General features: G+C 46.8%; 1 protein-coding gene across 3 annotated transcripts in view; it reads right to left on the reverse strand.

Moving 5' to 3' along the window:
• Nucleotides 1–229: 229 nt before the first annotated feature.
• The window catches only part of RNF145 (ring finger protein 145), a gene marked incomplete at its 3' end in the record, with an annotated part of 47,609 nt that continues 33,247 nt past the window's right edge, over nt 230–14,591 (reverse strand). For all 3 annotated transcript variants that reach the window (XM_078772526.1, XM_078772527.1, XM_078772528.1), the window contains 4 exon segments: nt 230–560; nt 1,784–1,924; nt 2,230–2,405; nt 13,527–13,762. In XM_078772526.1, coding sequence (XP_078628652.1) covers nt 230–560; nt 1,784–1,924; nt 2,230–2,405; nt 13,527–13,762 — 884 coding nt within the window.

Below are 14,591 nucleotides of genomic sequence, written 5' to 3' on the forward strand. Positions count from 1 at the left end.
TCCCCTCCTTTCTCCCCCAACCGTTTAATGTTCCCGTCAGCAAAGCAAGCCTGCGTTGCAAATATTGAAATAAAGTGGCCTTAATTTAAGGCAAAACAAGTACGGAAGGAAATGCTTTACACGATAGGATACGATAAGTGTTAAACTGTATGAGGTACAGATGCCTCATTGATGCCCAAAAACCAAATGGTTGTAAAAAATTGTCTGTGGTTTCACGTATTCCACTGACCTGCAGGGATGTAAGCACGCTGCTCGAGATGATTATTAGCAGCCAGAAGTCGAGTACGAAGAAGCGACAAATTGTGTAGGTCATGTAGAGTGGGAAGAGGAAGAGGAACAGACAGAGGCTTATGGCACGGAAGTGCTTCCACACGCTACGGTTTCTTGAAGCACCCAGTGCCAACACGATGGGGTCGGCCATTTCCAGCATGGACTGCAGCGTCGAGGCGACGACGATGAAAAGCATGATGGTAAGCAGGAATGCCCGTTGTAACACCTGCAGCTCCATGAGCCCAGTCTGTACCGCCAGCAGCAGCAATGTTGCTCCCTCTGTAACACCCCTGTGCAGGCCGGGAATAAACGGAACAATCATCGGAACTTGCTCCTTTGTCGAGTCGACATTATTTTCTGATAAACTGCTATTGAGACTCCATTGTTATAATCCTGTCAAGTTTTACACATCTAAAACTTCCTGGTTTTTAACTTTATTGGTTCACGATTTATCAAACAGTGACCACTATATTCGTCATGGGTGTGTGTCTGTCTGTGTGTCTGTCTGTCCGCAGCATAACTACGCGATGATATCATCCTATCTTAATGAAACTTGGGTGGGAGGTTGATATGATCTAGTTGTGTCCTGCCTCGAGTTGTCCTGCGCCTAGTTGTGTCCTGCGCCCATTGTGGGCGGAGCCACGCCAGAAAAAGATGTCTTTTTAGGGGGTAATCGAGTTCAACCTACATCTCCAAGGGGTTTGGTGGAATCTGACAGGGGTTTCGGTATTTGGTTAGGCCAATGTCATGTGTCTAGCCCCACGTTGCTCGATTTTTCATTTTCGCCCAAAGGTCAAGGTCACAAGGTCATGAAATTTACAAAAGTCGATTTTTGATGGTTTTATTACATTGTTTGCGTCCCGTTAGGGTGAAATGTCGTACATGATCTTATATCACATACATCATGAAATATGTTTTCCAACAAATTTCAGAATCTTTGACCTTTGACCTTTGAAGGTCACAAAGGTCAAAGTTTCAAAGTTGTCGGAATCGAACCGAATTTTCGGTATTGTGTAGCTAACTAACCTCATAACTGATTATACATTATTTTCTATCTCATTTCAAGGTCAGTAACCTTCGTTTTGACATTTCCGGGCCTGTTTCGGTTACAGTCCGTGCTTTGTCATTAAATATCGCTCACTCGTGAACCATCGTTGTCTCCTGACTTGTTTAAAATAGACAAAATTGTGGATTTTTAAAGGATTGGAGAGAAACAAGTCAGAAAGACAAACCTTTTAAACAAAATCCGATTTCAATAATTGTAAGATACACCTAGAGTCTACCATTGCACGTCTTCGTCCCTCTAAATAAGAGCGGCACAACCCGGGCATGTGCCACGGCACAACCAAGATGCAATAACCCTCTGACAGTTCGAACCTGCACACCTTTTGACCCTTTATCGGAAAGGTCTAAGTAAAGTAAGGCAAAGGTCATCAAATGAACTTGCGTCTTCACACCGAATTCCTTCATTTGCTTACCACCCACCTCCTCTTACCTGAGCATGCCTACCCACCTGTGCATGATGTTGTCATTCGCAAATGCCTGGAAACCTTGCAAGTAGAACTTTCCCATGGTAAGTATGCCGAGTGCCAAGTAAGAGACAGTGAACGTGAGGCCCAGCAGCGAATACGGAGTTCCGCAGCATTCCGCCACGCTGCCATTGCCGAGAGTGCACAAATGGTGGGGAAGAAATCATAATCCTAGGTTTTAGATCATCAGTCGTGTGGGAGATGCAAACAACGACTCCCATTATCACATCATGAGAATTTAAAATACAAGATGCCGTTCAAAGGTGGCATATTGAAAGCAAAATGCAAATGGGTTCAACCTGCTCTTAAAAGCTCAAAATATGAAGCAAATGTGATGAGGGAAAAGTGTAGGAATGAAAGATAAATGTTTAAGGTTCACGAAAGCCTTCTCATAGAGGCCTGAAGTCAGATGGCATAGTGGGCACGTCACCTCGTCAGAACAACAAGCAAAAGGCGCTCGCGGATGACAGCCTGGCCCCGAGATGTCACATACGAGTAGATGTGAACCGACAACAGCACCAGCCAGAACACCATGAACAACATTGGCACAAGGAGTTGGTTCCAGAGTCCCATGCCCAACGCCAGCCAGCCATACATCTGGATCATCTGCACGGGTCACGCCAAGTTACACCGTACCTACATCACAAATTGTTATGAAAACCTACTTGGAAAAGTACCACTTCATTCTAAGCACAGCCTTTAGCATACGGATGTTTTTTGATGTGTACATGCTTGAGGCTAATGGAAGAGCGAGAGAAGAATGGAGGAGAACAAAATGGAAAGGGGGAAAACACCAACAGCAGAGCGAGACCAAGGGGAGGGGGAGAAGGACACAAGGGGGTGAAGAAGCTGCACATCAGCAGAATGAAACAGAAGAGGAAGGGGAAAGCGTGCCAAACAGAAAAGTAACAAAGCAACAAACAAATGAAGAGGTGGGGGAGTGGGAGAGGGGAAGGGGTGAAGGGGAGGTCAAGCCCCGGTAGACCCCCTCAGACCACGATTTTTTAAAATGCCGTGAACAAACTTGAGTTGCAACAAACCCAATATCATTTGTGCCAAGTTTGGTCACAATCCCATCAGCAGTTTCGGAGAAGAAATTGCAAGTGTTTACGGACTGACGACGTTCCATCCCATAACCATCCCGGAACTAGGTTCCAGGTGAACCAATAATAAATGCCGTGTGCCGGTCAGGCAGTGTGTTCCTCCATAACCCCAAAACCTCGCGGCTTAAAACCTCACGTGCATATTAAGGGAACGCGAATCGAGTGCATGAATGAAAATTGGGTATTTGAGTACATTTAAACACCCCTTTTGAAGATACGTAACGAGGGTGCTCATCATTAGGCCATCTTTGGTTTGGGTTTGGCCCAGAATACTGCCATGAGGAACTCCAGCCTGGACAGGAAGAGGATTTGAGAGAATTCCATTTAGAGACGCACGTTGACTATGACAGGAGAGGAAGTCCGCGAGCCATGAGTGGAGATTTCCATGGATACCATAAAGAGGAGGGTTTGGTGAGCAGGGCGGGGTGCCAGACCGTATCGAAGGCACGAGATACATCAAGGGAGACAGCTCTGATTTCCTCTTTGGCATTGAGGACCTCCATCCATTGTTGAGACAGCAGAAGCAGCATGTCCAAAGTGGAATGACATGGTCTGAATCCAAATTGATGATCCGAGATCAAGCCATTGGAGAAGAGGGAGGATTTGATATCAGATGGGTGATGGATTCCATCACCTTGCTGATGATTGGGAGCATGCTGATTGGTCTGTAGGTGCAACGATCTGTTTTTGCACTTTTTTGTGCCAAGCGGTAATGTTGGCTGATTTCCAAGGTGATGGCAGATGACCTTGAGCAAAAGAGAGGGTGAAGAGAACAGAAAGAGTGTGAGATAGAGCGGAAGAGCAGCATTTTAGGATGCATGGGCTAATGCTGTCTGGTCCAGTTGCAGAATCAGAGTCGAGGTTTGACAGAAACTTCTCCACCTTGTAGGGAGAGAAAGACAGTCCAGGAGCAGCTGCGTATGACTGGGTAAGGTGAATACAGAGAGAGACGGGTGTGGGACACAAGATTTGAGGCAAATACAGAGTTTAGGCATTCAGCTTTTTCACGTGCAGTGTCAGGTGTGCAGCCGTTTGAGGTAAGGGAGGGGATGGAGGGGGGAACAAACACCAGAAACAGATTTGACCAGGCACCATCAGAATTTGGAGGAGGAAGACAGGTTTGAGAGTTCAGTCTTGAGAAAAAAAACAAAAAAAAAAACAACACCTTTAGAGGCCATTTCCCCCCGCAAAGCGGGGGTTGGCCTTTTTCGGGCACCGTGGTTGTTGTTGTTTGTTGTTGTTGGTCACATTTTTGAAGCAATGTTTTACGGCCGGATGCCCTTCCTGCCGCCAACTCTGTTTGTCGCCTTTTACGACAAACAGGGAATTACCAGTTAACTGGTACTCAATTAGCCGACCTCGGAAGGATGACAGGCTGAGTCAACCCCCCTGGCGTTAATTCAGCGATCGACCGGGATTCAAACCCAGGATCCGAGGATCCCAAGCCGGCACCCTAGCCGCTAAGCCAACACCAGGTTATTTCCCTTCAGCTCAGTTCAGTCTTGAGAGTGGAGAGATATTGTTTCCTGGCTCTCCTGAGGGTGAACACACACTGGTTCCGAGCTTTGTGGAAGGAACTGAGATTGCCTTCAGTTGGATTAGCCTTCCATGAGGCAAAGGCAAGTTGTTTCAGGGCAACTGCCTCACCATAAGATTGAGTGTACCATGGACGGGAGGAAGGGTATGACAACTGACGACGAGATGGGATAAATCTGTGCATGAGAGAGAGAAGATATTTTTTGGAAGAATTCCCAGGATGAGTCGATTTCAGAGATACTAGAGATGGGAGACCAGTCCAGATGTTTGATGGCTGCTTGAAGACCGCCACAGTCGGCCTGCATGAAATGCCAGACTCATCGGCGCTGAGGAGGCTCTCTGAGAATGGCCAGAGAGATGTCGACTTCAACAAGCACATGATCAGATAAACTGATTGGAGCAGAAGAAGACCAGCAGACATTTGCAGTGAAGTTAGTCATAACCAAGTCTAGAAGAGAAGATGCTCCTTAGACTGAGATCGATAGAAGTTTGACCCTTTTGGCTTAGGACCTCACCAAACGATTGGTCCTCAACCATAGCAATGGGTCGACAACAGTAGACGCAGAAGTTGAGCTGCATCTATAGTCAGTCAACCCATGAATGTAATTTCACTATTCAAACCTTTCTAGTTTCTATCTGTAGATGTTTATCTTTCTTGTTGGATGGTTTAACGTAATATCATCTGATGCTACTACATTAAATGAGGCAATTCTCTGTACGTGTGTATGTGCACGTCTGAAAATCATACCTAAACATGGTCTGGGCTGGTCTCATCCAAATTTTGCAATTTTTCTCGTAACCAAGGTGAGGTCATGGGCACACACAAACAAAAAATAGCCCCGTGGGAGACTGGCGGTTATTTCCCCACAGTTTATGCAAAGATTTTAAAATAAACTAACGTGGATTGGCTCGCTATGCTCGCCTCAGCACACGTCGCTACAGGGGCACAGGCTCGTTTAAACCGGGGAAAATAACTACGTGAGTTGCTGTGTTGTCATGATTTACACAAATCATAATACAAACATTTATTTTGTACAAATTTCTTTGTAATATTGGTGGTATTATTTATTTGTAATCTAAAAAGGTCCAAGTGGTCTGAAGCTCTAATTGGACAAGGGCCCAAACTGGATAATCTAATTAAAGGGTTTAAGGGGTCCAAATGGTGTTAAGGTCCAATGAGGTCGAAAGGGACTTAAGGGGTGTGAAGGGAAAAAGGAGGAAATGGTGAAGGGATCTAAAGGTGTCTGAAGTATTGTTACGGTTTTGAGAGTGTACATATAACATCATTAAAGGTTAAAGGTTTGCCCCCATAGTTAGTCCACAAGCAACACGTAGGCCCATTAGAATTAGTTATGTCATAGTATGTGTAAGAGTAGGCCATTTCCCTAGTGACATCTGCGTTGTGTAAAGAAATACTAAGTTTAGGTCCTTTCATTTTGCAGCCGCCCTTCAATTCCACCAATGCTATCTATGGGCAAACTCGATCCCGTGCCCCATTCGGCTAATCCACCTCGTTTGTTACGCTTTGGCCGCCAGCAGCGTTAGCTGCCTTTTGCTCGCTCAAACTAGTCGGGTGGCCACGAGGTAGGCCTGAAAAGGGGGGAGGGGCGCGAGGACGAGGTGTGGCCGCATCAAGCAGCGCGTCAGAGGGCGGTGACGGTAAGGGCAACAACCAACCAGGGCTCGGTGGGCATGGCATGCTAGGGCGTGGCAAGAAACGTCTGGTGAGTTCCAGAGGGTTCCAAGGGCGTGGCCATAAAACCCTTGGCGCGAGGCCCCCACCTCAGTTGAGCTGGAGAGGACTGCCCGTATGAGGACTGATTGGAGAGAGCTTGCTTACCCGAGAGGACTTGATGAGAACTGAGTCATGCATCGCGAGCGAATCGTATTGAAGGAGCGCATGGTTCGCGGTTATTGGAACGGTTCGCTTATTACGTACGCAGCTGGGCCGCGAATAACCGCCACAGCCAGCCTACCGTTGCCCTGTGATAGTCCCGCACGTGCCAAACGACACGCGGAGAGCGCTGCCGTCTGTTCATCTGCTTCACGGTGCGAGTTGGGGACCGGAGAACGAGCTGCCCGGACACCATTCCTGGACCATCGACCTGTTCATCTGCAGCCCCGTGTGTGTGTCTGTGTGTGAACGGGCCCATTTGTCCAGGGATAAGTTAAGACTGTATAAGGCTGCACTGTGTATTCTTCTTCTTCTTCTTCTTCTCATTGTACAAAGTGTAAATAAAATCTGTTATTCCCTTTCTTCCCAAATTCAACCGTTTCAGTCATTTCCATCATTGGGTAAGCGTGGCACGATTATGAACCGCTTGGATCGGGTTAGTCATTGCTAACGGCTCGGGTCACGGGTCGCTACCGCTCGGCGTTTCCACTAACACCCGTGATTCGGGCGGGGCTTATTTCCTCGTTTCTGGGCGGCGTTAGTACTTAGGTAATAGCGAATACCTAGTCCTAAAACCCTACCTAAAGCTGTCCGGGAAGGACGTCATCGGTCCCAAGTCCCGTCGGCTAGTAAAAGACAAAGGGACTAATCCCCCCTTGGTAAAGGGGAAAGGCCGGCGTTGAGATCCGCAACAGTATCAAAAGGGTTTTAAAGGTAAAAGGGGTCTTAAGGGTCTTGAGGATCTAAAGGGTCTCTGGGTCTTCGGGGATATTTAAGAGTCTTCAAGGGCATTTTGGTTGATTGGGGTAGTTTGGGTATTTGGGGTATTTAATGGTCTTTGGGTTATTTTGCATCTTCAAGGTCCTTAGGGGTCTTTAGGGTATTGGGAACCTTAAAGGGTCTTCAAAGGTCTAAAGGGTCTCAGCAGTAAAGGTTGAAAGGTACATTCCAATCGTACATAAATAATGGACATATAGTCACATGGCTTCACGGACAGACAGATGCACGCCAAGGCAGGGCCCCTTTATAGACTCTTATAAGGGGTGGATCTGGATGAGGAGCATAACCCCATGAGACCTTAATGTTCTGATGTATCATCCTAAATTTGGTCCACATCGGTCATGTAGTTTGTGAGGAAAATAGGTTTTAGTGAATATGAGGGATTAAGGGAGGGAGCCCGTGGCCCCCTTTCCAGTGGAGATATGGCCATGGGGAGCAGAACTTAAGGTTAGGGCATGATCACGATTCACGATGCCACATGGCCAGTTATGTCTGGATCCGATTGTCAGTTTCTGAGAAGATTTTTGAATGAAATACCAATATTGGGGGCAAACCCCCCTTTTACCTCCTCTAAATGGGTGGATCTGGATGGGGAGCACAACAACCATGAGACCTTACTGTCCTGATGCATTGCACGAAATTTGGTCCGTATTGCTCAGGTAGTTGTGAGGATGTTTTAGTGAAAATGGGGGTTTCAGGCAGGGGCCCGTTGCGAGATATAACCATGAAGAGCAGAACTTCAGGTTAGGGGGCATGGTCCCGATGCCTCGTAGAGAGTTTGGTGTGGATCTGTCTGGTGGTTTCCGAGAAGATTTTTGAATGAAATACCCAAATTTGGGGCAAAGGCCCCTTTATCCCCCTTTATAGGGAGTGCATCCAGATGGTGAGCACAACCCTACGAGACCTTACTGTTCTGATGCATCATACCAAATTTGGTCCATAACCGGTCAGGTAGTTTGCGAGGAGATGACGTTTTAGTCAAATGTTAATGGACGTACGGACAGAAGGCCGGATGCCGGGACCCACTCTGAGGTTATTTTAGAGAAATAACGGAATTACTCACCACCCCTCCCCCTTGGGAGACAACATAATTTTCTCCCATACATGAGACAGTGCAAGTGGTTTACAGACCCCTGCTGCAAACAGGGGGGATTATTAGACACGGCACAAAAACATTTGCCGCACCTGCTCCACAATCCCCACACCCATCCCGCTCCCAAAGGGAGCATGTGTTTCGAGTCGAGTAAGATCCATTCCCTGCATGCCAGTTTGGCATCTCCAGCCATGGTTGCACAAAGTTGAAAATGGTACCAAATTAATCACCAATGGCTCACGCAGTGCAGGGTAAAAAAAAATAAAAATAAAAACGATTTGGGTAAAAACGTTTCATCATTCACATTGATAAAAACTCAGACAAACCAAGGATGAACTATGTTTCGCATGGCTTGGCGACAAGCCGTGAGATGCTGCCGATTGGTTGTGCGAGGCTATGTGTACTGCGACTGGAGACTGACATCAATATACCCCAACTGTACCTATTCTTCTACTGTCTGAAACTTTCCAGTTCTTGGAATTTCAAAAGAATAAAAATTGGGGTAACAATCGAAACAACAAAAAGCTTGGCTGGGCCCATGGGCTTGCTAGTATATTCATAGTGCTTAACACACATTCTATTACATGACAATATATTAATAATTAAATGTTGGTGTTGGTGTTGGCTTTGCCTGGTGTTGGCTTAGCGGTTAGGGTGCCGGCTTGGGATCCTAAGATCCTGGGTTCGAATCCCGGTTGATCGCTGAATTAACGCCAGGGGGGTTGACAGCCTGTCATCCTTCCGAGGTCGGCAAATTGAATACCAGCTTGCTGGGATGAATGATCACGGTGTGTACCCCGATTTAGAATAGGTACACCGTATCCCTGCGCATCGTAAGAGCGTGACCAAGGGTTGGTGTCAGGAAGGGCATCCGGCCATAAAAATATTGCCTCAAACAGGGAACCATGATTGTCATGGGGCCTGCAAGGCTAACCCCCACTCTAGCGGGGAAAAATGTCCTTAAAACGATCATTCATTCATTCATTCATTTGAAAAAGAACTAGGATTCCGTTTCCGGTCCGGTCGTGAGAGGACGCTGGCGTCACTTGCTCGCCGCTTCTCTGACTGGACCATTGTCCGTATCTTGCTTTCCTGGTGGTCGTGGCGGATTTTTGGCCATTGAGTCTGCCCTCTGCACGGTTCCGGCTCTGCTCTGCTGGTCCTGGCTTCACCTGCTCGGCTCCTTCGCTGTTTCCTCAGGCTCACTCTCGTGGGTTGTGCCCATTGTTTGCAGCGGCGGTGGTGGCGGTTTGCCGCCGTGATCTTGAATAGCGGCGGCGGTCGTTTGCCGCTGCATTTGCCGCTTTGCCTCCTCAACCTTGGCCTCGTGCTCGTCTCTTCGCTCCTGTCTGCCCTCTGCATGGTCCCGGCTCTGCTCCTGGCTTCACCTGCTCGGCTCCTTCGCCGTTTCCTCGGGCCCACTCCCGTGGGTTGTGACGATTGTTTCGCCTCCTCACCCTTGGCCTCGTCCCTTCGCTCCTGCTGGCATGGCTCTGCGGTACTCCGCCGCAAGGCTTCTCCTGCTTAAAACCCGCTCCACCCCATCATGCATCTCTGCAATCAAATCGAATGGACTCCTGCGTCGACCCAGGTACATTCACCGTGGCTCCGGTCGTAAGTTTGTTTATTTACAATCAGGTCACTCCATCCCCATCCTCTGGTCGGCTCAGCGCACTCCCACTCATCGTCCCAACACACCTGGTCACAACAACGCACAAAATCGCACCTCCTGTCTGCGAACCCTGGCCAAATCACCTGGATTCATACCCGCCGTACAAAACAACATCAAGCTCACCCTGTTCAATACCCGGTCCCTCAACAACAAATGCCTCATCCTGAACGACTACATCCTGGAAAATAAACTGGACTTTCTCTGTCTCACTGAGACCTGGCAACAACCACTGGACTACTACACGCTCAACCTCACCACACCCAATGGATATTCTTACATCAATAAACCACGCTCGGAGGGCCGAGGTGGTGGAATTGCCGTTATTCACCGACAAGACATCAAGACCAACCTCATCTCCATCTCATCTGCTCCATCATTTGAACACCTGGCTTTTAAACTCTCTGGTCACACACAGTCAGTCATGGCTGTTGTCTACCACCCTCCCAAACCACACCCATCATTCCTGTCTGACTTCTCCTACTTTCTGACCCAGCTATGTTCCCTCTCCCCCTCAATCCTCCTCCTTGGTGATTTCAATATCCACATGGACTCCACTGACTCCACACTAACCACTGACTTCACTGATTTACTCACCTGCTTTAACCTCACTCAACATGTCAACTTTCCTACCCATAACCGTGGTCACATTTTGGACCTTGTCTGCTCTACTGGACTAATTTTGCACCATCTCTCTGGCTCCGACCTCACTCTCTCTCTGACCACCTAGCCATCACTCTGACCATCAACATCCCCACCCCAGCACCAAGGCATTATCGCACTATCAACTTCCGTAAGCTAAACGCTCTTTCACCTACCTCATTCTCATCGACCCTCTCTGAAAAAATGTCCACTTCTCCCTTCGTTGACCTCCACACCCCTTCTGACCTCACTGACTACTACAACCACACTCTCTCCTCCTGCCTTGACCAACTTGCGCCTATAAAAACCAAAACAGTTTCTTTCACCCATTCTGCTCCCTGGTTTACCCCTGAACTCCGCCCGATGAAAACTCGTGCTCGCCAACTTGAAAGACTCCGCAATAAAACAGGTCTCACAGTTCACTCCCAGGCCTACAAGGACCACATACAACACTATAAAGATGCCCTCTCCCGCGCCCGCTCCGCCTACTACTCTCAAATTATCCACTCTGGCTCCGGAAACCCAAAAGCACTCTTCTCTACAATAAACAAACTCCTCAGCCCCCTGAACACCACCACCCAGTCATTCACAATAGACAACTGCATCTCCTTCCTTTCATTCTTCCAACGCAAAATTGAAAACATCTACAACAGCTTGACCACCGCCGCACCCGCTCCCCCTCAAACCACCTGCCCCCCCTTATCCTGCCATCCCCTGTCTCAATTCTCCCCAGTCTCCCCTACTGACCTCTCTGAACTCATCGGAATGAAAACTGCCACCTGCACTCTTGACCCCATCCCCTCCAGCTTTGTCAAGGCCTCCCTTCCTGCTCTCTCTCCACTTATCATTGCAACAATAAACTCCTCCCTGTCTACAGGCATCGTCCCACCATCCCTCAAAATTGCTGCTGTTACCCCCATTCTGAAAAAACCTGGACTAAACCCTGACACCCTAAATAACTTCAGACCCATCTCCAACCTACCCTTTCTGTCAAAGGTTTTGGAACGCGCTGTAGCCACTCAACTCAAACATCACCTCTCTGCCAATAACCTGTATGAAACATTCCAATCCGGATTCCGCTCCAACCACAGTACTGAAACTGCTCTCCTCAAAATCACCAACGACCTTCTCCTCTCCTCTGACGCTGGCAACCTCAACATTCTCATCCTCCTCGACCTCAGCGCCGCCTTTGACACCATCGATCACACCATCCTCCTCACCCGACTTGAAACCACCTTTAACATTACCGGCACTGCCCTCTCTTGGATTAAATCATACCTCTCTGACAGACGTCAGTTCATCTCCATCAATAACTGCAAATCCCCTACTGCTCCCCTCCCCCAAGGTGTCCCCCAAGGTTCAGTTCTTGGCCCCCTCCTCTTCATCCTTTACCTGTCCCCCCTCGGTCACTTAATCCGCCGTCATGGTCTCCAATTCCACTGCTTCGCCGATGACATCCAGCTTTTCATCTCCACCAAGTCCATCTCCACCGCCACCCACTCTATCCTGACAAACTGCATCACTGAAATAAAATCCTGGCTTCAAATCAACTTCCTCAAACTTAACTGTGATAAATCTGAAATAATCATCATTGGCCCAAAAACGCTCACCAAGTCCACCCATAACTTTGCCCTCAACATCGACGGTTTCCCAGTATCCACCTCCCCTCACATCCGGAATCTTGGCATCATCTTTGACCAAACCCTCTCCTTCGACAAATACACTAAACAGATCACAAAGACAGCCTTCTTTCACCTGAAAAACATCGCCCGTCTCCGTCCATCCCTCTCCTCCGTCCATCCCTCTCCTCCGTGGCTGCAGAAACCCTCATCCACACCTTCATCACTTCCCGTCTGGACTACTGCAATAGCCTCCTTTATGGTTCACCCTCAACAATCACCAATAAACTCCAATACATTCAGAACTCCGCTGCCCGTCTACTCACCCATTCCCGGACCCGTGACCACATCACCCCCGTCCTTTACAAGCTTCACTGGCTCCCCATCTCCCAGAGAATCCAGTACAAAATCCTCCTCTTGACCTACAAAGCCCTCCATAACCTGGCCCCATCCTACCTGGCTGACCTCCTCTCCAGACACACTCCCACCCGCAACCTCCGCTCTGCTGGTACCAACCTCCTGACCCCCCCCATCCGGACCAAATTTAGATCCTGGGGGGACAGGGCCTTCTCCATCGCTGCTCCCACCCTCTGGAACTCGCTACCTCACACCATCAGAGACTCCTCCTCACTCACCACATTCAAAACATCACTCAAGACCCACCTGTTCAACACTGCATTCAACATTTAACCCACAGCATCTAACCCCTGACTATCTCCTCTCCTTCTCCCTCCTTTGTGCTTTGAATATTTCCCGATTGATTCTTCTTTTTTTGCAATTGTTTTTATGTTTTGCTATGCATTATGTTTTGCACTCTGTCAAAGCGTCTTTGGGCTTCCTGAAAAGCGCTATATAAAATGAATGCATTATTATTATTATTATTATTATTATTCATTCATATTAATAATTAAATGTCAGTGTAATATACAAAAACAGACATTACTTGCTGAAGACAACATGTGTACTCACTGATGTATTGACAATGGACAAATCAGCATAGTTATTAAGAGATGGAAACCCAAGGTGTCAGCATCACGAGTCACGCATTTGATGATGACGTTAAACAAGGGCAACCACACACATTCTCCACTCAAGAGGACCCAAAATGAAAGGGGGTTGCAAGAGGGGAATATTTCCCTTAAAATATATTCAGGCAAAAAACGTTTGTTATTGGTTGAACTAAACCTTTTCGAAACTAAACCTTTTCATTTGTACATATGACGGATACACTGATGCAAAATATTACTTCTGGTTTCAAAAAATCATTTAAATCAACAATGCTCAAACACCAACGGACAGTCTCAATGTAATATTAAAACGTGTCACGAATGTTTAAAGTATTTTGTACAACTATTCAACACTCCACACCCAACTCGGTGTCAGGTACGAACCTGCACGGCCTCTCGGTAGGCAGACTTGGCGAGATCATAGGGTACACCAAAGTTGGACACGAGATAATAGAGGACCTCGAGCGCAGTGAAGGCCATGGCGAACTTGTTAACAAGAGGAAGCAGGTCGAAAGGAACGGCGCATAGTCGTGCAAACAGAGGCAGAAGGTGCGCTGAAAATAGCCATAGTCGCTTCGACTGCATGAGCAGCGAACAAAGGGAGCACACCACCAATTGTCCTGCAAGCACACGGCAGACAGCACGTCAAGGTGTCTAAGCGAGGTCATGGAGCACATCACCATTATCCTGCAAGCACAGGGCACATATGCGAAGGTGTCTCAGCGAGGTAGCGTAGTACACCACCAATTGGCCTGCAAGCACACGGCACATAGTACGTGCACCAGAGATGATGCACCAGCAACTACAAAATGTTGGAGTAAGCACACAGCACATCCAAATACGTAAATGGGAATATTCAAACTTGAGTAGAGGAAGTCAGTAAGTACAATCTGATTAATTGACAATTCATTTTCTGAAATTTGTAGAATTTGTTTTTCACCCTGGAAGTTGTGGGTTACGATGTGTAAATAAAGGTGGGAAAAAGTCCGATTTACTGCAATTTAATTCAAGGATATAAGGTAACAAAAGGTGAAAAATTTGAAAGGGGTTGCAGACTTTCTATAGGCACTATATATATACATATATATATATATACATATATATATATATACATATATATATATATACATATATATATATATACATATATATATATATACATATATATATATATACATATATATATATATATACATATATATATATATACATATACATATATATATATATACATATATATATATATACATATACATATATATATATATACATATATATATATATATATATATATATATATATATATATATATATATATATATATATATTGTTGCGGATATGGGATTTGGCCTCCATCCATATCCGCTTGTAAATATTCCCCTATTTCCCCAATACTTCCCAACTATCCCCAATCCCCCATTCCCTAGTCCCTAGTCCCATTTTCTGTAA

Source organism: Myxine glutinosa, chromosome 2, assembly GCF_964187855.1.
Source record: "Myxine glutinosa chromosome 2, kmMyxGlut1.1, whole genome shotgun sequence".
In the NCBI taxonomy this organism is placed as follows: Eukaryota; Metazoa; Chordata; class Myxini; order Myxiniformes; family Myxinidae; genus Myxine; species Myxine glutinosa.